The sequence below is a fragment of the Phoenix dactylifera genome, chromosome 14 (assembly GCF_009389715.1).
Source record: "Phoenix dactylifera cultivar Barhee BC4 chromosome 14, palm_55x_up_171113_PBpolish2nd_filt_p, whole genome shotgun sequence".
NCBI classification, from domain to species: Eukaryota; Viridiplantae; Streptophyta; class Magnoliopsida; order Arecales; family Arecaceae; genus Phoenix; species Phoenix dactylifera.
Window position 1 is genome coordinate 14,082,374 of NC_052405.1, and position 23,110 is coordinate 14,105,483.

Genomic DNA, 23,110 nt, shown 5'->3' on the forward strand with positions numbered 1-23,110 from the left:
GTCTTCTGATGGATTTTATTTCCTAATTGGTGATTTTAGATCAATTTTTGATGAGGGCTGTGAATCTCAGAAGGATGTCGGTCAAAGAAAAATATGAACCTTCTTCTCCTTCTCGAGCTTCTTCTTCTTCAACTTAACAGTCAGTCTTCTCTATCTCTACCTACTTCTGGTACTCATAAATCCATAAAAAATTGATGTGCATGCATCTAATTCTAAGAAAAAAGAACATATTGTAAAAGATGAGACATGAAGTTACTTGAAGATGAACTTGAATCTCCTAAGGATCTATCTCCATTGCAAAGAAATAAGAGAAAGAAGAAACTAGTTGATAGGTATGGAGACTGGGATTATTTTTCTATCACTTATTGTTATGTTTTTACTGTTGCTAATCAAGTAGAACTCATTTCATATGATGATACTAAACACATTTGTTGTTTGGAAGTGATATGACAATAAATGACAAAGGTAATATTGCATGCTCAATTTCATCCAGCTCATAATCTATGTGACGATTCAAGCACATTCAGAAATTTTCCAAGGCATTTTGGTTGGGATCCCCTAGCCAACCTGAAAGCTAAAACAAGCAGACTAGAAGCAGCCAACCTCCAAAGCTAAAGTCTCTCGGCTTGGTCTGGTAACTAGTCAGCTCGGCCACCAATCCGAACTGAGCATAACCCTCTCATAGTAGAGGTGACTTGATCTTTTCACCTAAGAGTATGCATGGTCCCAGCAATTCCATCACGTGCTAAACATTTTGTCCCTAGGTTGCTACTCCATGTCAATAGGTTATTATAGCATGACCCTTAGTTTGTTGGAAACGATTTGTAGAAAGTTTGTGATCCCTACTATAAATTAACTCAGAAACCCTCCATGAGAAAAAAGAATCCCTAAAGCACAGAAGCATTCTTAATATTTCCTTTACTAATCTCTATTCTTTTTACCTTCTTCTTCCCACCAAAAAAAACTCTCTCTAACTTAAGCATTGAAGAGCTCGGCCAGAGCCAATCCAGCAAGCTCTCTGACCTTATTTATTATCTTGCAGATCTATGAAAGTGGCCCACATCATCGATCTAGGATCAGCAGCAACAGATTAGTGCTGTCAGTGGGAATGAAGGAAGGAAAGCCATGAAGCTCAGAATAAATGACCACCAAGGAGCTGTCCCTGCGTAGCTCCCCAAAATCTTGGCCTCGTTAGCTGATCGTGAAGGTTGCCGATGCCAGATTGCTTAGCTTGTTTGTCCAGTAGGTACAAGCTTCCATGGTGATGATGCAAGACCTGCAGCAATGAGTTGTCCCTCTCCCAGCTTAACCAACTTTAATGAGTCCTCTAACTTAGTGTTGTTTTATAGATTAACAAAGGAGATACACATCAGCAATCTGGAGAGCAGGAGCAACAAGATGAATCATTAAATTATAGGAGAAAAGATATTAAGAGAGCATAAAAAGTACATGGATATCGTATTAGGTGATATTTCAATATATGTTGGTTTTATTGGTCAAGATATTAAGAAACAGTCTTTTATATGGCAACAAAGATTTTGAGGTTTTGAAATCCTCACGAACGATAAAAGGCTGATGCCCACACTAGAACAATAGTGCATGTACCATAAGTGACAAAAGAGTCAAGATAGCAAATAATTAATGTAAGACCTAAATTAGAAGATAACAGGTTTAAGGAGTGATTGAAGCTTATCCCTTAAGAAGTGTACAGATATATGTAAGAGTCTCGATAAACATAGATGTTCTTATAGATTTGTTTGATGCATTGGTTAGGGAAACAATGGCACATGGTTTTAGCCTTCGATATCTCAAGGAACAATGCTAATATATGTTAGTCTGTCTTAATAAAGATGGAGAGTTGAAAATTTTTAAAATGATTATGATGATCTAATTCTTGACTAGTGTATAGTAGCTAAGTTTTCAACCTGTAGACCCACATAGTGAAAATGAGATGAATCATTAGTTATATGTTAAATTATTTTTTAGTAACTGATTGGAATCTAAACATGGTAGAAAAAAATCTATGAGATCAAAAGTTGATGATAGCATATTAGCCAATAATTAGGAATGTTGGCATGTTTAACGACATGAGTAAGAATCAATATTTCATATGAAGATAATTGCAACGATCCAAGGTCTTCCCTGAAAAGGCTAACCAGAAGCTAATATTTGGGCTTCTTGGCCTTGTATAAGTATCCAAGGCCTTCCTCGTGATAATCGAAGAACTAAATATTTGCCCATGCAGCTCTTCAATACTCCTCCTATTTAAGCTCTAGCATGCTCTCCAAGTTCAAATCCAATCAAATCAAATCACAAACACCATGATTATCCCATAGTAAACGCTAAAAGGGCCCATGCTGCAGCTTTCCTTAGTCCACATTGGCCATTCATTGGATTGGCTGAAATAATGATCCAAAAAGGTCGAAGCTGCAGCATCCCTTCTAGATAGTCTTTTTGGTTGAGGTCTTAGGTTGTTACAATAATGATTTTGTCATCGTGGAATCCTCATAAAGGGTAAAAGGCTAGTGTCAATATCAACACTAGGGTATGTATACCGAAAAGCGACAAAGAGAAAACATGGTAAAGGTTTGAATAGGTTTATGGAATAATTGATGTTTAGCCCTTGTATTAATTATCATTCAATATTTATGGCCTATATACCAGAAAGCGACAAAGGAGAAACATTGCAAACAATTGAAAAGGTTTGAGGGGTAATTGAAATTTAGCCTTTGGATTGATTGTCATTCAATATTTAGGGCATATGGCATGTTCATTAACTTCTTTTGCCATTTGTTTCAATGACCCTTTAAGAGTACTAGCATGAGTTTCAATAAATATAGATATTTCTAGAATTTATTATTAACATATAGAATCAACTTGATATCAATTCTCCAGATATTAGAGGATTTCATCCCACAAAATCTCCCTCCCTTCCTTCCATTTAGACATGCAATCTTAAAAAAGAACAAAGAAATCTACAAAAATAAATGAAATCCAAAGGGCAAGACTTCAATTACTCTTTAAACTTATCTTCATTATTTATGTTATTGACCGTTTGGTATTTTATATCAGTTCTCAGTATGTGTATTTGGTAATGCTAGTGCTAACCTTTTCTTCTCTAGAGGATTTCATAGCCTTAAAACTTCTATTATTATGTAATGTATAGGTTCTTACTAATTTGGACAGACAAAACCGCAATATCTTGAAATATTAGCTAATATGATATCACTACATTAGCTCTAATATTTTAATTTCCTTTGCCCTATATATTAATTGAAATTAGTTAGTGATTGTTAATAAGCAAATCAATGATTAACTCATTTATCAATCTAAAGATTCATATATTAGCTATTGCATGTCAGCTAAGATATCAATACATCACAGCTAATTTAAAAATTTCAACTTGTAATGGATTCAACTAGATGTTAAGTCTGGGTCTAAAATTCAAGCATTTTACTAAACAAGTCTTTTTTGTCATCCTTGCAGAGATGCAATATTTATAAAATATATTCTAAACAACTTTAAGTTTACAAAAACCCTTACTACTGCTAGTAGACTTGCAACATGCATGCTAGCATGTCAAACCTCTTCAAATGCACTCCATGCCATATAAGAAATCTATAAATATTCTTGTAAATCTTTTGGTATCCTCATAAATATTTTAGTCAACAACTGTTAGCCAACCTATCCTACCTTTTAAACTGACTATCTAAAACTTTAGCAAGTACACCTCAGATATTAACACTCCCACTAACTGCTAACCTTTCTTAAAGCTCTTTTCATCCTGTACATACACCTCCACCAGGCCATTCCAATTCACTTCATTTAAAGAGCCTACTAAGCCCCACCTCCTCATTCCAAACCCATCTCACCCTCTAAAACATTAAGCCCATCCCCACCATACCTCCCGCCTTCAAAAAGATCTCTAGGTGAGTCAATCTCCCCCCAGATCCCCTCCATAAGATCGTCTATCGGCTCCCCACTATCGTTGATTTTGTTCATCTTCGTGCTCTATGCAAGTTGTGGAAAGAATCCATGAAGCCTTCAGACCTCTCGCCACAGCTCCCATGGTTGTTGTTACAACATGATCCAGACTCTGATGCCCGACCCTTCTACTGCCTCTTGTCAAAAATGATCCACATCCTTTACCTCCCTGAGGCCCAGGGCAAGTGGATCGTTGGCTCAAAACATGGCTGGCTCATCCTCGTTGAGGCTGAGAGCTCAGTTATGACTCTACTCAACCCCATCACCCGCAACATCTTCATCCTCCCTAATTCAAGCTTCACTAGCGACCAAGTTCGCCGCACGACGATCTCCTCCCCTCCGACCTCACCCACTGGTTGCACTGTTATGGTGCTCCTCCATGATGCTCCTTTTGTCATCTACTGCTCCCTATTTGGCAACCGATGGGGCCAATGGGTCACCATCAACACCAAGCTCCCCTTCGACAACTTTGGTGCCTATGATGTCATCTTCCATCACAAAAAGTTTTATGTGATCAACGATAATTTACTGCTCACCATAATTGATGTTGCCACACTTGTGCCAACTGTTAGCAGGGTTGAATCAATAGAACTCCCATCCAAAGGGGATGGATGGATGGTGAAAAGGGCCTATCTCACAGAGTCCGAGGATGATCTATTGCTAAATGTCTTCTTCGGCCGATCGGAATATAAGGAGGTGAACAAGGACTACTTCCACCAAGATATCTTTCACTCGAGGGACTTCTTCAATGTCTTCAAGCTGGATGAGAGTAGGTAGCCGACATGGGTCAAGGTCAGGAACATGCATGACCACACAATATTCTTAAGCAAATATGCCGCTATGTCGATGAGCACTGAGTGATTTTTGGGGATCAAAAGGAATAGCTAATATCTTGCTTCCTGCCAGGAGATCATCAAGGATGATAAGAGTTCAGAAATATGTTGCATCCATATTTTGAGCACGGATGATGGGCATTTAGAGAGGCAGACCTATAATTGGGACTACTTGTCGGAGGTATGGGTAGAGCCAGTTTGGGTGGTGCCAAGTCTGACTTAAGAATGGGGCTAGGAAGGTAGATTCATAAGTTTAGGTAGAAAGTTTCTATATTGTTTGTGTACTTTTGCTTTATTACTTTGGTTAGGGTAATGTCCTTGTGTGCTAGCTTTTTGTGTCTTCTTTGTTGTGATGGTAAAAAATTAGTTTGTAATCTATATATGCTTGTATCCTCCATTTAGCTATAAGATCTTGGTATTAGTTAATGATTTTCATGCCTCTTATTTCTTTACGATGACATGTGATAAAGTTTGACATCCATTAGGATTCAAATTTTTGGTTGCTTTGATCTATAGTTCGTTTATTTTAGCTAATTAAGATGTGAGTTACTAAAAATTAGGGTAAAAGAAACAACATAAAATATTAGGAAGAATTAGCTATAAGCTTAAGAGATTCATTGGCTTACTTAATGTGATGAATTTGCAGCAATAACTAATTTTATTAGGCTGCAACAAACTCTTTTCATTACTTGTGATTCTCTCCAAACTTATGATTACCAGCATCACCAACCCTAATAAACTTACATTCATTTTGTGTTATTTTATTTTGTGTTATTCCAAAGACTACCGAAGGTTGCAGGTGTTCAATGGGAATTTTAAGAGTTTGAGGTGCAACCTTATTTTATTTCTTTGGTACAAAGAGTTAAAGAATAGATAGATGAGTTTTGCCTAATATTATTAAGAGAAACTTAACACCAAGTAATTCGTATGATTGCATTTTATGTTTGATCGATACGGTCTCAAAATTCATATTTATGCTTCTTTCCACAAACCACGGTTATTCATATGCATGGACATTATTAATTTTGTCATTTGGTTGATACTTCTAACAAACCAACAAAAGCATTCAGTGTAGAAAAGAATGCATTAAACACATTATTTGAAGGGCCAAAATATCCCGATGCCAAATCATATCCAAAATATGTGTTAGATACAAAAACAAACCCAAATACCATTAAAACTCCATGCCAATACCCAATATTAGACCCAAGAAAATAGATATCGGTCTAGGTTTTGGTTATAAATTGTGTATTTAACAAATTACTTTGCTAGCATTTTGAACTATTTTTTGAATTATTTAATCTGACCAAAATAATACCACATGAATTGAGAAGTTCAAAAAATATAACAATATAAGAATAGAAAAGCTATACCTAAAAGAGGGAATCTATTCAATTATTACTTTTGTTACCTAAGAATTCATGCAACCAAGAAATATGAAGAAGGATTTACAATACTCGAGCACAATATAAACATTAAACAAGAACAAATATATTGATAAAAAACTTATTTCTTGGCAAGAACTATTAACCACATGACACATATTGAAATTTGGTGGAATAAGATAGGTTACGGTTTGAATACTCTTTACTTGTTTCTTCGGTTATGATTAAAAAAAAATGATATTACATAGATACAAGATGTATACCCTCCTTATTATTTGCTAGATCTAAAATCTTAATAATCCATATTAGACCATTTTTTTACTTTGTTAGTGAAACTATAATGGCATTAATACGCGTTGGGATAGGACAAAGGTAGTTGTGCCTTCTCTTTGCCTCTTCAATTTTTCTACTCTTCTTCCTTCTCCTAGGTTCCAATCTATGCGTTTGAGATCACACCCCTAGCCTACTACCATGAGCTGTCCCATTCTTATTCCTTCCTCCATGTCCTATGCTGGCCTCAGCAAGCCTATCTCATTCCCATTTCCTTTTGCTCTGTACCCATCTTCCATTCACTCATAATCAAAGTGATAGTAAAGGAAGAATTACCATTAACGTTATCATCCTTCTGTAGCTAAGTAACAATGATCACTAGACTTTTAGTAGACTGATGGCTATTTCAAGTATGTCTGCATCCATGATCCTCTACATCTTGGATTTGATCATGATTTGAAATTTTAGGTAGCCATAACTTCTAACCTAGGAGAAATTTGGCAACATGAAAGAAGATAAAACTGACAAACAATTTGAAATTTAATTTCTAACTAAATTTAAAAATTTTATAATACTTTTTATTTTTAAAAATATTTGTCCTACCTTGGAGAGAAATCTAACATGGATTGCAAAAAGGCATATACTACTACTAGTATAAATACCTTATACCATACATATTGATGAGAAGAAAGGAGGACAGGCATTACTCTATTTTTTACATCTTGTAATTAAAAGAGAAATATAACTTGTGTTTTGAGTTGATGGACCCCACTAATATAAACAAAGGAGGTATAAAGTAGTTTTTTAAAAAAATAATGAGAAAAAGAAGACTTAGAACCCTACTTTCATAAATTTTTTACTCTCTATTACTCTTTTTGAGAGGTCTTAGTTGAGCAGATTGAATGAATTTTTCTTTCTCTCTTTGATTGGATCATTGAGGATCCTAGACTCCAGTTTTATGGCTTCAGCATGATTTTATCACCACCATATACATTTTCATGGCTTTGTGGGTCTTATCCTTGAGGATTTTGAGGCCCTTTATTATTTGTGGATGACATGCTTGTCAATTTTGATGAATGTGACCATATTTTGCAATGAGAGGGGCAAGTAAAATTAATGAAAGAAAAGGTAGTGGAAGGGGAGGGCGGTTAAGGAGGTGTAGAGGTTAGCAGTGGGATTGGGTTGAAACAAGAGATAACAAAGAGATGGATGGTGATGGAGGGAAGTGGGGTATTTTGAGGATAGAGAAGAAAATAGCAGATGGGGGTGGAGAGGAAGAGATGGTAGGTTATGTGCCACTAACAAGGTGTAATCTTATGGTGTGGTGGTGTTGTACGAAGAGGTTGAAGGAGGCAATGAATAAGAAGTTGAGAAGAATAGGAGGAGTGGGAAGAGAAAGAGAAGGAGTTCGTGCCTCACCACACTATATCAATTTTTTTATTACCAAAACTAAAAGGCTTAAACATGGACTATTTTAATTTACATCCCATGCACGGCTAATAAAGTGGAAGTGAGTACCCTATCTTTTTAGAAAAGGATAATCCTATACACAAATAAACACATAAATACAAATGCACCCCCCGCCCCCCCCCAAAATCTTTTTCTCTCGCCACAAACCACCAACCACCTACGATGGAAAAATCTCTATTATCATAGACATCAAAGACCTGAGAAAGCTAGTCAAACATAATCTTACAATCTTGCTAAGAAATGGAAGCTGAGAGGGGGAAATCGAAGTTCTCAATTAAAAACAAGGGAGAGGATTGGTGAGGCATAGGAAGAACTACAAAGAGGAGTATAAATGGGGCTTAAACATTGAAAAGAAAGGAGATAAGAGTCCCTTAAACCATGTGGCAGGGTTGTGAGAGGAAGAGAGAGATAGAAGAGGGAGAAAGAAAGAGGTGGAGAGGGGAGGGAGTGTGAGAAGGAAAGAGGAGGTATACAAGGCAAAAGAGAGAGGTTGGGCAAGGAGGAGAGAGAGAGAGAGGGGAGGTAGGGGGAGCAAAGAACCAGGAAGAAGGAAAGGGAGTGAAATAAGGGAGAGGGAAGGGAAGAGAGGAGGGAAGAAGAGAGGAAGGGAGGGGGGAAACCCAACCACAAAGGTTTGAGGAGCCTAAGGAGGTCAGTGATAGGAGATGCCCTAGGGCTTTACACAAGAGGGTGTGGACCGAAAGTCTCTATCTCAAAATTTTAGAGAAAGAGAAATAGTTATAGAGTGATACTTCATTTTAGCCTCATATCATTCCAACTATTTATTTTTTGTACCCAGTTGATGCACAAGTTAGAGAGTACTAAAATATTTGATTATTGATTTCTATGCATTTTTAGTGTTATAGATCAAAAGTTGCATGTATATACATATATATACATGTATATACATATAAATACATGTATATACATATAAATATATGTATATACATAAATATACATATAAATATATGTATATACATAAATATACATACTATATATATATATTATATATGTCCATACATATGTGTATATATATATATAAAGAGAGAGAGAGAGAGAGAGCAAGAAAGATGGACAACACTCCTCTCAAGAGAAAAAAGTTTTCGCACGTCTCAGGTCAAAAATCAATAATCAGATATATAAATCGAGGTCAAAAAAGTTTTCGCACGTCCCAATAGTCCCACATCGGAAAGATCCGTTCCAGAGCCTGGGCATATGAGGCGGGTGTCTCCTAATCCTGCAGACGCGTTTTGGGTGGAAAACAAAATCGGGGAGGGGTGAAGGACGCTTGCGTGAAGCCCCAGAACCGGATAATATCTGGCAGGGGAGCCCCGCGGTCCCCCCTCATGTGGCCCCCACGTGGGCACTGGGTGCCTCACGTGCTCCGCAGAAGCGGGGGCGTGACATTTGGTATCAGAGCCGAGGACGGCTCTTGTCCGATGGTGGAAAGGGTGTGAGGCCCAATAGTCCCACATCGGAAAGATCCGTTCCAGAGCCTGGGCATATGAGGCGGGTGTCTCCTAATCCTGCAGACGCGTTTTGGGTGGAAAACAAAATCGGGGAGGGGTGAAGGACGCTTGCGTGAAGCCCCGGAACCGGATAATATCTGGCAGGGGAGCCCCGCGGTCCCCCCTCATGTGGCCCCCACGTGGGCACTGGGTGCCTCACGTGCTTCGCAGAAGCGGGGGCGTGACACATACCACCAAAAATGCCTAGAAACTAAAAATCAGATGTTCTCGTCGTTTCTAACTTATGTATCAAGTAGATGCAAAATATATATATACTATCTTATGCTTTGATCTAAGTATTAAAATCTATTGACTTTCAACTTATAAATATTTTAACATGTCCATGAGGTAACCTCTCAATCTAAACACTGTATCATGTGTTTTACCACACTAGTACTATAGAAACCAAGCATTTTTATATCTACTTGGTGCAATAGGTTATAGAACATCAAACCAAATAATTTTCTACTTCTAGGCATTTTTAGTTGTATAATTCATAATCATCGATATAGATCTTCAATTTGATCAGATTTGAGAGGAGCAGATACTCTTTTCTCTCAAAAGAAGAGTAGTCCATCCCATATATAAAGATGACCTATATATATGTGTATATATATAGACATACATATATACATACATAACATATATACATACATATATGTGTATGTGTGTGTATATATGTTAATTTTTATTTTTAGATGCTCTTCATTGATTATCATTAATAAGCATTTGGAGCCAAATTCTCTCAAGCATTCTAGTCAAACTCTCTCTCTCTCTCTCTCTCTCTCTCTTTCTCTCTCTCTCTCTCTCTCTCTCTCTCTATATATATATATATATATATATATGTATGTATGCAATATGTATGTTTGTACGTATGTATAACTATATATCTACATAATATATATACATATATTAAGGGTGAACTTATAATATATAAAAAATAGATATTATGTGCACTATCAAATTTAATATTGGTGATTAAAATAAAAAGGATGAGATCTGCAAGGCCTAAAATGTCTAAGCCTCTGGTCCATATATTAACTTATTCACCATCAATATACTATATCGTCTCATTATAACTATATATTTGGGACGACTTGATGCATAAGGTAAAAATTTCTAAAAGATATGATTTTTTGTATATAAATATTTTATACCTTCTAAATCATATGTAACAATTTATTTTTTTATTTTTTTATCACCGTCATTGAATTTGATAATGGGTGTGAAATCCTTTTTTTTCACCCTATATACATTACAAAATGCACCCAACAACTACATACAAACATACACACACACACACACATAGAGAGAGAGAGAGGAGGAGGAGGAGGAGACATGGCAATGGTGGACATGTATAAAGTGCAAAGGAGGTGGTCAACTATAACATGATTGTCGTCCTCATATTACCTCTAATAACTCTAAGATGATAAGTGAGAGGAGGATTAAAAATCTTAAAAAAAGATGAAAGAGAAATAGATTCTTCAATTTATATTATATTAACATATTTTTGATCTATAATGATATAAATATAAAATATTTTATATTATTAGGCTAGGTGAGGTTGGACCTAATTAGTTATTATGGAGTGTGACCTAATCCCAAAAGCCTACTCCACCTTAAAAATAAAGCCTGACCTTAACTCAGTTTATTAGGTTAAGCCAAATTTTCTAAAACTAATGAGTGGGTCGATACTATACTAATACTCATACCAATGGCTTATAATAAATTATCTTTTCTTAGGGCAACATATAGGGGAAAAAGAGGGCTAAATTATATCCAGTTGGATCCTTTTTTCATATTTCAATCTACAGAATATAGATAAAAATTTGAGTATCTGTCTAATATCTGTTATATATCTATATCTATCATACGGATATAGATAGAAAACTATCTGATTCGTATCCAAATATTCGGTTTTATTTTTAATCCTATTTAATCTCATATAGCATTCCTAAAATTTTATTAAAAAAAATAAATGATTATGTAACAAACTATTGGCTTAATTTACCTTTTGTTCAGAGATATATTTCACTTTATAGTCAAAAAGTTTAACTATGTAACTTATATATGTATTTATGTATGTACTTTCAATATCCAACATATTCTCATCTATTTAAAAAATAAATATTAACATCCATATCCATATCCATATTTGCCAAATATAAACAGATATGAAATCGATATACCGAAATCTAAGTTGTATTCGATCCATTTTCAACCCTAGTAGAATATTATCTTTTTAAAATAAGGACTATAGAAGAAATTGCTCGGTCAATAGGGCGTACACATTAAGGAGCATTTAATCCAATGGCTAGTCCTCAATTACATCTTTTGAAATGTATATCTACCTAAGTTACATCATCAAATATTTGTCTTGTTAACTTTTCTTCTAGGTTTTTATTACATGTAAGCTAACGTCAGCATTGGCAGTGGCATCGTATCCTTCATGAAGATTTCGTATCGTCTCAGAATCTTTTTCGTTATATGAAAATATTGACTTTACTATCTCGGCTAATAAAATAAATATATATCTTGAATATTGACTAATATGATGTCTTTATTTTAACTATTATTTTTAATTTCTATCATACTATATATAGACTTTAGTTCATTATATATATTGATTTTAATACATAAATTAATGACTAATCTCGATTATACTATATTGGCATGTGATACAAATATGGATATATTGAAATCTAATCCATATTCGATCAATTTTCAACCCAGCAGAATAATAAGTTATCCTTTGAAACTAAGGATTGTAGAAGAAATTGTTCAGTAAATAGAACCTACACATTAAAGAGCTTTCAATTGAAGGACTTGTCCTTAAAACTTATCTCTTCCTAAGGTACGCCATCAATTGTTTGCCATATTATCTTTTTTGTCGGATCTTCATTATATGTACCCTAATATTAGCACTAGCAGTGACCTTTTGTTCTTCATGAGGATTTTGTGGACTTAAAACTATTTCCATTATATAAAAGCATGGATTCTTAAGGTCCCTCCTCATAAAATCAATATATTTGGAAACATTAGCTCATATGACCTCTTTATTTTAACTATCATCTTTAATCTATTGTATTATACAAAGATTTTAGTTAATTATAGATATTGATTTAATATACAAATTAATGATTAATCCCGAATTTACTATATTAGCATATAGGTCAATAAGCTATTATATTCTAATTGAGTAAGTGGTGCATTTTAGTTATTTAAAAATTTTTCCACCTCTCATGTTGATCAAGAGAAATTAATATCTCAATTCAATTTATTGCCGGTTTGCTCGATATTCCAGAAGAAGGCTAAAAACAATGCACCTCTACTTTCCAACCAATGCACAAGAGGAACCTCCTTTTCCTTGCCTCTTCTCCATTTAGATATATACAATACTTGCAAAAACATATCCATAATTATTTATATTTACAAAACTTCTTATAAATTCCAGTGCAGTCCTGCTTGCACTGTGCATGCCACCCTACACATTGGATATCTGCAAATTGTCTTTGAGACCCTGATGTCCTCAATTTTTTCAGTTACCACCCCATTCTTTCTCAATAAACCATGCAACATGTTTTCATCTGAAAAGTGCACTCCCGCTAGCTGCCATCCCTTGACAGAGCCGCTTTCCACCCTTTAAATACCCCTCTTCCCTCAACTCCTTCGTCCCCAACCCACCTTCCTCTCCTTCCAAATCCTTAAACCCATCTCCTCCATGGCACCCGCTTTCTCGAAGCCCTCCGGGTGGGCCGACCTCTGCCCAGATCTCGTCGGCAGGATTGCCGGCCGGCTCCTGACTGTCACCGACTTCGTTCGCTTTCGTGCGGTCTGCCGATCATGGCGTGCCTCCGTGAGACCTTCCGACCTCCAACCACACCTCCCATGGCTGATGCTTCAATACAATCCAGACAGCGATACTCGCCAATTCCACTGTCTCGCCACCGGCGCAGTCTACCATCTGTCCCTTCCCGAGGCCCAGGGCAAGCGTGTCATCGGTGCCAACCATGGATGGCTCATCCTCGTCCAAGAGAACACCTCCATCATCAACCTCCTTAACCCCCTTACCCGCTCCTGCTTCACCCTCCCACCCTCTACCTTCACTGGAGACAAGGTTGGCCATGCAATCATCACCTCCTCCCCAAACACCCCTTCCGGTACTTGCACCGTCGTGATCCTCCTCAAACAGAACTGCCATCTTGTTGCCTACTGCTCCGGCGACGGCGGCCGCTGGGGCCCCTGGGCCGTCGTCAACACCGGCCTCCCCTCCGACGTCTACGGTGCCTACGATGTCGCCTTCCACCGCAGAAAGTTCTACATCGTCAACAGCCATGCCGAGGTCGCCATCGTCGATGTCTCTCCACCGGCGGCGACAGCCACTCGCCTCCAATCCGCGGAGCTCCCCTTTCCCTTGGATGATGACATAATGATGGAGAAGGCCTTCCTGGCGGTGTCCGACGACCAGCTGCTGCTCTTCGTCTTCTTCAGCATGGTGGAAAGCGACGATGAGAGCGAGGAGCCCAACCGCCCATTGATCTCCTTCGATATCTTCCGGTTGGAGGAGACCGGCCAGCCGAGTTGGGTGGGGGTCAGGAGCATGCCCGACCAGACGGTGTTCAAGTGCAACGCTCAGGTAGTGGTGGTGAGAACCGGCATGTTTCCGGGGATCAGAAAGAACTGCCTGTACTTCGCTTTCTGCAACAATGGCGAGCTGGCCGTTCAAACTATCCGTGTGTTTGACATGGAGAACTGGCATAGCGAGTGTAGGAGCCTCAGACCGGACTCTCTGCCAGTTTTTGGGATCGACCCTGTTTGGCTTGTGCCTAGTCTGATCTAATATGGTGAAGGATCTTCGTTGTGCTCTTCTATCTTTCTCTGTCTGTCATAATTCCAGCTTATAGGATCATAGCATCTTTCAAGTCTTATCTATGTTAAATTCCTATGTGTGAGCTATCACATTTGGATATTAGTTGGTGGCTGTTCTTTATTTCGCATTATCTGTGGATGATATGCAAGGAAACTTGACATGCACTTGGATTTGGTAGTTTTCATTTGGTTCTATTCGCTTGTTGTTGAGAATGTCAGTTTCATGGCTTTTCTAAACATACAATTCGATCATCCGAAGAACAACTCTGAATGCACACCTTTGAATGTGTAGTTTGCCAATGATTTCTCGTGCAGTTACGAAAACTTGTCGACATGATAGCGTGGGTCCTTCGTATCACGGTTAGAAATGGCCTATATATTTCCATTTCGCAAGTTTTATATGATGTCATGTTGATGTTGCCGAGAAGTGCATGCAACTGTGTTAAGCTGTATAAGAACCCCTTCTTTTATATATAAATCAGGGTAAATCTCTTGATGTGTCGCATTATGTTCATGTTGTGGCTGCTGTGGAAGTATGATGTTGACTATTTTTATGTCGTTTTCAATCAGGTTGTATTTTTCCCCTGACAATCTGTTTTGACATCATCTGTTGATTCCATTCCGTATATAATTTTCGATGAAAGCCTTCTGGCAATCTATTCGACATCCATTCAGTTGTATTTAATTTTCTTACATCATTAAATAGAAAATCTTAAGGATCAGTAGAACTAAAATGAAGGCAATGGATTGTGATCTACAGTTAAACATGTTTTCTAGTTTTGGTGAGACTTACTTAGAACGCAAAATGCACATAGAAGGTCGGACAGGCACAGAATCTCATAGTACTCTGTCAGGTGGCCAATGTCCTTGCAAACATGGAGTGTGATCTTCCTCATCCTTCATACTGGTTAAATAATTTACCTCTTATTGTCTCCCTTATGGCCCAGGCCGACTTATTTTGTTTCGATGTTTTTGGATTGTAACATAGTTTCAAAGGATTCCTCCTTTCGATGTTTTCAGTAAGGTACTTCTTACAAGAACCTTTGGCAATGGAGATGAGTTCAGATGCTGGCAGGACTGTTGGCTAGGGGTTTTCATATTCTAATTGTCGATCTCTCTCAATCATTTTTTTTCCTTCATCAGAAGAACAGAGCCAGGAGCTTCAAATGTTGGCCTACTGAAGAAAAAATTCTAAGAAACCTAGAGAAGCCTTGGATTTACTCCGAGAAGTCGAAGGACCATCTTCATGTTACATTGCAAGCAATGTCCTTGTTTTACAGTCGGAGGATTTAGTTCCTCCGACGAAGTTAGATAACCATCTAGCTGTGAGAGCTCTCTTGCATCCTCTTCAGTTTGAATTTTGTCTTTGACATGCTCCAAGGGATTGCCCACAACCTGAACCAACCCACCCAAGTTGCAGCCTCTTAATGATGTTAGAACTCATTTATGTGTTGTGAGACACACCTTCAGGATATTTTGATGAGTGTGAGATGATTTAAATCTACATACAGATGATAAAAAAAGCTCACTGAAAGTTTGTTGGTTATTCTAAACACAGGCACATTGCCCTTCACTTAAATAGGCACACTAAAACCATATGCAAGAATTTTATTGACCTCATTCGCATGAGCTCTATTATCTATCCTAGTTATTTTTATTAGGTCTTGGACTTCTATCAAGAGCTGCCAATGACTAAAATGAAGGAAAAACAAAAATTGTGTTAATTAAATAAATAATTAATCTGGAGGTGATTTAAACTCATGACATCCAATAGCCTGAGCTCTGTTTTTGCATTAATTTACCGCTGGACTTCAGAAGCTTGCACTGTTAGAGAATGAATCGACCATGTATATCAAGCTTTACCCCCCCAAGTGTAGAGGGCAACCAGAAAGCTAAGGCTTGGTTGGCAGTCACTTATAATTTACAGTGTTCAAACTATAGCTTCCAAAGATATTTCTATGATCGTAAAATCGAACAATATTCCTTGGAAGCAGGAACAAAATTGAAAGGTTAGTGCATGTTGAAACATCTGCATGAAGTAAACCAAAGTAAATACTGGTTGAACTAATTCTGCCCTTCTGGATTGATTAAGTTTTTGCTTGTCAACAAATCACTCAACTTCAAAAGCTTAGACTGTTGGGAAAGAAGCTGTAAGCATTTTTTCTTAGAAGAATTACTCTGGCTTCTAAAGGTGCCAAAAGAGAGAGGAAAATACTAGTAATCTTTTTTCCTTTTTTTTTTTGTAATAACCAACACAGAGGTTACAAGTATGCAAAATTACACCCGTCTAGTAGGTATGCATGCAGATCTGTCCACAGACAAAAGAGAAGCGTTGGCTGTGTACTACTTATGCTTATTTGCTTCTAGTTTTCAAATGGTATAAAATCTTTTGTGCAGATAAAAGTGAAGGGCTTTTTGGATCCAGCAATGACAAGGGACCTTTGTGTGTGTATATTTTGAGGGATCTGCTAATGGGGAAGACCTGGTTCAACAGCTTTCCTGTGTTCTCTAGGCAATGCTCATAAGTTAAAGTATTATCTGTTACGAGTTTTTGGTAGGTTGATCATAGAAAGAAAGCACTAGCAAAGATATTTAATTTCAGTTGTTCATGTTTGTTTTGTTTACTTGGATTGCTTTTGAATATATTCTGGACCCATTCTCTATTTTGCAAGATATTGAAATATTAATCTTAATTAAACCAAAGAGATGTATAGACTTGTGATGAAATTTTCACAATATCAAAATAATAAAATTTGAGATTCAACTTTGTTTTAAACTTTTCAAGTTCATTTCCCCCACCTTCACTTCCTAGATCCTATTATGATTTGGTTCTTACCTCACGTTTTGCTATCAAAGAATTTTTTAGGGCAATTGTTCTTAAATAATCATACAATTTCCTTATCATGATTTATAAATAGTTCTGAATATTAAAAAAAAAAAGCCTAACCAGGTAAATTGTTCGATGCTGACATGTTTAAGAAATAGAACTTGTAGCACATTTTTCTTGTAGCAGCAACTACATATGGAAGTGAGATGATTGATTATTTCAACACTCTTTTCACTTCTACTAGTTTAATAGGTGTCAGCACCTGGCACAGCCATAACCATCTGGTACTCACTTTGTAGTAGGACTAGTGACCATTTATAAAAACCCATTCATGGCTTTTTAGATGCATAGGAAATCCTCAAGGCTCTTCTTGAAAAGCCACACTAAAATAGCAGAAAAAACTTTAAGCCTTATTTCAACCCTGTATTTTTTTATTGGTATTCTCTCTCTAAATCTTCATTTATTCTTCTCTTCTTTTTTGTAAACCAAATGTAGCCCACATAAGATTTGGAATATGTGCAAAATGAACATGTTGTAATACACATTAAAATACATGGAATTACAGATTTCAATTTCATGCAGAAAAGTTTTTGAATTGTTCTAACAATGCAAAGCACAGCCTAAAGTACAAACTAGAATTGAACAGTAAGATTACATCCAGGACTAAATCGCATGACTATTTTATCACGGGTCATAATGAGCCTTTGAAATATACATTCTTTTCCCAAAAGCCTCCAACACCATGCTGAAATGCATGAAATTTTTAAACCTTAGCAAGACAGTGGACTCTTAGTTATGTTTGTTAGGTAGTGGAATTACAAATTGGTTGGTGTTTCACTATAGTCATTCTTCTCTGTTATACTGATTGATCTAGTGCTCCTGAAGGAAGGTTTTGAAGGAGGCACATTGTTAAGCTCTGAATCTGCTTTCGAATTGCTTGTCCTTCTATGTTTGGGAGACTGGTGTTGTATTAATTGTATCTGCAAAGCATACTTGACAACTATTAACTATAATGCTTATTTCAAGAAAGCAAAGGCAACAAATTAATGTAAGCTCGTATAACATTGAGAAATCAATAAACAACAACTTGTCTTCTGGCAAATGTAAGGGCTAGCAAATCTAATCTTCTTGGAGTTGTAAGAAATTTGTCATTGATACAGGTAGTTACAATAAGCTGCATAGGTCGGTAGAACAATAATAGAAGAATTATACCTTTTTCATGTCAAAATTTGTTGGTTTTATATTGTGGTAGAAATCTGGCAATGGTCTGGCCTTAAAGCAAAGGCTCTGGTTTGATTTTCTCAATTCATTTTCAGCTTTTTCCTGCTTAGATAAGGTAAACATAAGTGACTGCATGAGATCGAAGAATATTGTGGTAATATGCACGACTTGGTGCTAAGTATAAGAAAAATGGTACCTTTCTCATCTCTACTTTTGGTGGTTCAATATTGCGATAGAAATCTGGCAACGGTCTGGCCTTAAAGCAAAGACTTTGTCGCAATTTTCTTGATTCACTTTCAGCTTTTTCCTGCACATATAAGGTGATCATAAGATTTAATGTGACTAATGGGAGAGAAAGACAAACTAAAAGAAGAGACACTACCAATTACTGTTTTAGTTCAAACATAGGGAAGTTAATCATTTCGATATCAGATAAAAAATTCCATCATTAACAGAAAAGACCTTAGATGTTTCTTGAAGTTGCAGTTTCTTCGCCCCCTTTTTGTCAAATTTGTCTTCCAAATTATGAAAAAGCTGACACAATTGCAGATAGGGGAATCAAAAGCATAGAAAAATACTGAACTTTACCCGCATGAAGATGAAGCGCATTCAGCCAAAATATAATTAATTTAGGTGTACAATTAAGCAATCCAGATGAACCATTACAGACAGGCTTCTACTGCAATGTAGGACATTTAAATCTTCTAGATGAAGGCTTTTACCTCCTTCCGTTTTTCTGCCCTTTGCTGAGTTTTGAAGCTAAAAGAAGCAGCAAGTGGGCTACACTGTCTGTGTCCTTTAATACTTGAAGATTTCGAATAACTGTAACATTAATAGTCATTCATTAGAATTCATTCTTTTTAATCATTCAGAGATATTATCACCAACAAGAAAATTAAACAATGTTTTGTTGAAGCACCACTAACTCGAGAGAGAGTGTTTGCAACTTCAAATCTGCTATTTTCTTCTTAAAATATGATTGTTCTGGCGGTGTTTTGGTCCTGAAATCATAAACCAGCATATAAATTATGCACAAAAATTATATTACTAGAACTTCAGAGTGACATACAGGGTCAAATGTTTCAATACATGCAAGAAAGAAAAATTTCAGTCAAATTACCAGGACTTCTTAATATAGAATATTTACAAAAACCTTTTTCTTCCTCTTTCCTATGACTAGGAAGCAAATTGTGGACAGAGTAAATGTTGTGCAAAAGCATGCAAGCATATCTTGACCCACATAGTACCTTCCATGTTCTGATTGAGGAGTTAGAGAAACCAATTTTGTCACTCCATTTGAAGATGCCTGCAATGCACAAGTAAAAGTCTGGCTTAGCATATGAATTAAACATCTCACATTGCATGAAAAATTCTTCTAGTAGGCGGAGGAGCACCTTTGTTGGTGTTCTAAAATGATGGGACCATTCTTGAGAAGCTTTTGGTACAACACTAGCAGCTTTTGAGTTTGCAACCTTCTCAAGGATCGACAAACTTTTACTTTCTGAAGTAGTAGTTGCTCCACTTTGGTATTGGGTTATATTGATTGACATATGCAGTGATTTTGTAGTTGATTTCTTCTTCTCAATCGAACCCATGCCACGTTTCCTAGTGCTGCTTGGAGTGGTATCGTTTTCTTTAATGCGATGAAAAGATGTCGTTGTTTTTGCTGGGGAAAATGGAGGCTTGGATGATCTACTAACCGACGATTTTGAAACTGGACCTCTTGATTTCTTTCCAACTGAATCTACACTGTCCTTATTGGTGACAAAACTTTCCTGGAAGAACCAAACTTGTCATGATAGATTTGAAAACCACAGCTTTCAAATACAAAATTTTGCATGGCAACAAAAACAAATTACCTTTAGTGGTTGATTCTCAGAAGGACTGCATGTATCAGGCTCGATCACCGAGACCTTGTTATGGTTTTCAACATCTTCAACAACATCTGAGGATTCAATTTGCGAACAGGATCCCTCAAGGATCTCATCTTCTAATATTGGACCAGCTTTGTCCACCTGTCCTGTTCCTGAAACATGGTTTTCTCCACCTGAGCTAGAACTAGCAGCATTGGCGGCCACCGTCGCAACTGCCGGTGCTTCAATGGTAGTCATGATGTCGCTAACTTCTTTAGATTCGACTTCCGGATCGGAAGAGTCGATGTGGCTGTCATCGTTGCCGAATCTGTCATTGGCTTCTCTTTCAGGGGAAATAGTTGCGATGGCATTGCCATGCTCCAGAACAGAGGCTGGTTTCCGAGCAGCCATGTTCCTGTAATGAGCTTCAAAGTAAGCCTTCTTCTGAGCAACCGAGCCTGGTTTCGAGTACTTCCCAACCTCTTCCAAGTATCTGTTGTGAGGGAAGGATGACCACTTTCCCCAGTCCAACGACTCCGACAAGTACCTCCCGAAAGAGATCGATCCCCCTAGTGCCGAAGCTAAATTCACCTGCGGCACCAGAATTTTCCTACATTATAATCTAATATCAGAAACTCATCATGAAAAACAGCCATTATAAGATGTTCCAAAAATGTAGAAAAGGAGGAAGATCTTTCAAATTTTAAAGCATTCCTCACAGTGGTACTCATGAAAGAAGTGCATCAAGAAACAGTGAGATCATGCATTGAGGTGTGTATCAAATCTCAAACCCATCGACGGAAGTATGAAGAGCCCAAAAAAGAATGATTGGTGAGTTCATGCATTGAACTTGTATTCTTTCTTTCTCTACCTCTCTGTCCTGATTGGAGGCTTCAGGAGCATGACAATAGTCCTGCAAAAGACAAGAAGAGTCTCCCATTTCCTCTCAAAACTTCTCTCCTCTCCTCTGAAATGGCTCCAAGAGATCAGTGGGAGTGGGGAGACTAAAGAAGATTGGAGACTGTATCAAAAGCTTCTTTTTGTGGCCTCCGTTACATACTTGACTTCGGGTGGGCGTGGCAGTGCCTCTTTTTCCTTTGAAATTTGAATATTTTTAGTATATATTTAGTGCGGGCTCCACGGTTTTAAACGTTCAAATCGCAACGGCTATTTTTCGGGGGGCGGTGAGCTTTTTAATTCGGCGTTTGATATAATATGCACTCTTTTTCAATAGATGCACTCCGTTGTGCGGGTCCTTTTCCTTTCCACTCCCCCCATCTATGTGAAAAAAGGGAAGCAAGGGGATTGAATTTATCAGCCACAAAAGGAGAGCCTTTGATGACAGAATCCTGTTTCTTTCAGTGGCCTGATGGAAAAGTTGGGGAGTGGCAGCATCCCCTTTTCTAACTTTCCAGATGGAGGAGGATTTAAATTTGAAACTGGGAGTGCAGGCGTTGTGATGGTTGCATAGGAAATAGATAGCTGTGGTGATGACTATTAAGTATTTTTTGATAATATATTTCCCATTTAGTTATGTTTCTTTCTTAATCATTGGTTAAGGGTGAGTATGGAAGAGTGTTTTGTTACAAAAGGAGTATTTGTGCAAGTTTGGCAAGATATTTCCTATCCATCAAATGCTCCAATGGCAGGGTAGTTCGAAGCTTGAAATTTGAATTTTGTTTAATGTTTCTATAGAGGTGCAATTTGAATTTTAATGTTTTAAAGTTTTGAGGAATTATGTTGGATGGACCTTCCGACCGTCTCGCAAAAAAAAAAAAAAAAAAAAAAAAAAAACATGTTCTCTCCGCCTATAAAGAAATAAGACTATATAAGATGAAAGACAGAATTAGTTGAATATTTAGTTTCAAGTAGAAAAATGGTGGGCCAAATTTGAATAACAAATATTTGCCAAAATTTGTATAGATCCATCAAAATAACTTGGTTCTGAAAATAATACAAAAGTAGGCTAGTGGATCTTTTGGTTCACACTCCTAGCCTTACATGGATAAAAGGCTAGGAATGTATGTAGTATGCTCCGATTCATGCACATTAAACCACTACTACAAATATTAAGCTACTATTTTCTGGCCATAGTTATTATATATACTAATGTTTAGCATATGCAATGCATATGCCTTTCTTGGAAAGGAGACTAGGGATGTCTCTATTGTGCACAGATTCATAGACATGCTAAGCCACTATAATGCACTTGCTTTTCTCGAAAAGGAGAGAGAAAGACGGGGCGTGGGGTGGGGAAGGAGAGTTGAGGAATCAATCTCCTATTTTTAAAAAGAGAGTATCACACCCCTAGCCTCAGAATTATAATTCGAGAGCATGATAACTGTCGTATACTCATAAGAGTTGGCTCTATAAGCATGCAAGGTATACCACCTGTCAATTAATCCAACATAATTTAGAAATCATATAATTCATATATAGGCAATAATGATTATCAGGATGACCAAACTATCAAACAATATCACATATACTTATGCACACCACCATAAATCATAAATAAGGATCTTCTTCCAAAATTACAACTTAAAATTTTTAGTATTTAAGTTGTTTATACATGATCCCTAAATAACACTTCTAGTTTATACAGACTAACCAAGATTAGATTTACATTAACTACGAAGACACTCTACCTCTAAATACTCTACCTAAAAGTCGGTACAGGCCTAGTCTTTGGTCCTTGAATCTGAAGCCAAAGTGGACCCAAGGGACAAGGGTGGACCTATAAACCCCTCAACCCCTAAGTTCTAATTGTCTATTACATGCTTGAGAGGGAGATCAATGGCCACAAGTAAAACCAAATTAAATGAAGATTTCTAGTGATGGAAAGAAAAACAATTGTCAACAAGCCAAAGGGAAGAGGAATAACTTGTAG

General features: G+C 37.1%; 3 protein-coding genes across 6 annotated transcripts; 2 read left to right on the plus strand and 1 right to left on the minus strand.

The window, feature by feature from the left end:
* Positions 1 to 4,035: 4,035 nt before the first annotated feature.
* LOC113463566 (F-box/kelch-repeat protein At1g57790-like) lies at positions 4,036 to 4,761 on the plus strand. The gene has a single exon (XM_026809451.2). It carries the CDS (start codon positions 4,036 to 4,038, stop codon positions 4,759 to 4,761), a length of 726 nt encoding a protein of 241 aa, XP_026665252.2.
* An 8,380-nt stretch (positions 4,762 to 13,141) lies between these two features.
* Positions 13,142 to 14,490, plus strand: LOC103719653 (F-box protein At1g10110-like). The gene has a single exon (XM_008808994.2). The coding sequence runs from the start codon at positions 13,172 to 13,174 to the stop codon at positions 14,288 to 14,290; it is 1,119 nt and encodes a 372-aa protein (XP_008807216.2). The 5' UTR covers positions 13,142 to 13,171; the 3' UTR covers positions 14,291 to 14,490.
* Positions 14,491 to 17,696: 3,206 nt separating this feature from the next.
* On the minus strand, positions 17,697 to 21,349 carry LOC103719648 (protein WVD2-like 7). 4 transcript variants are annotated; one of them, XM_008808989.4, is made up of 10 exons: positions 21,092 to 21,349; positions 20,227 to 20,811; positions 19,762 to 20,142; positions 19,615 to 19,673; positions 19,294 to 19,368; positions 19,090 to 19,189; positions 18,830 to 18,901; positions 18,564 to 18,674; positions 18,359 to 18,469; positions 17,697 to 18,126 (listed from the first exon to the last, which is right to left on the minus strand). In XM_008808989.4, the coding sequence occupies exons 1-10, from the start codon at positions 21,158 to 21,160 to the stop codon at positions 17,962 to 17,964; spliced, it is 1,728 nt and encodes a 575-aa protein (XP_008807211.2). In that variant the 5' UTR covers positions 21,161 to 21,349; the 3' UTR covers positions 17,697 to 17,961. The 4 variants fall into 4 exon arrangements, with proteins under 4 accessions (XP_008807211.2, XP_038989701.1, XP_038989702.1 ...); XM_039133773.1 differs by having other exon boundaries at positions 20,227 to 20,830; XM_039133774.1 differs by lacking the exon at positions 21,092 to 21,349 and adding an exon at positions 20,940 to 21,080.
* Positions 21,350 to 23,110: the final 1,761 nt, after the last annotated feature.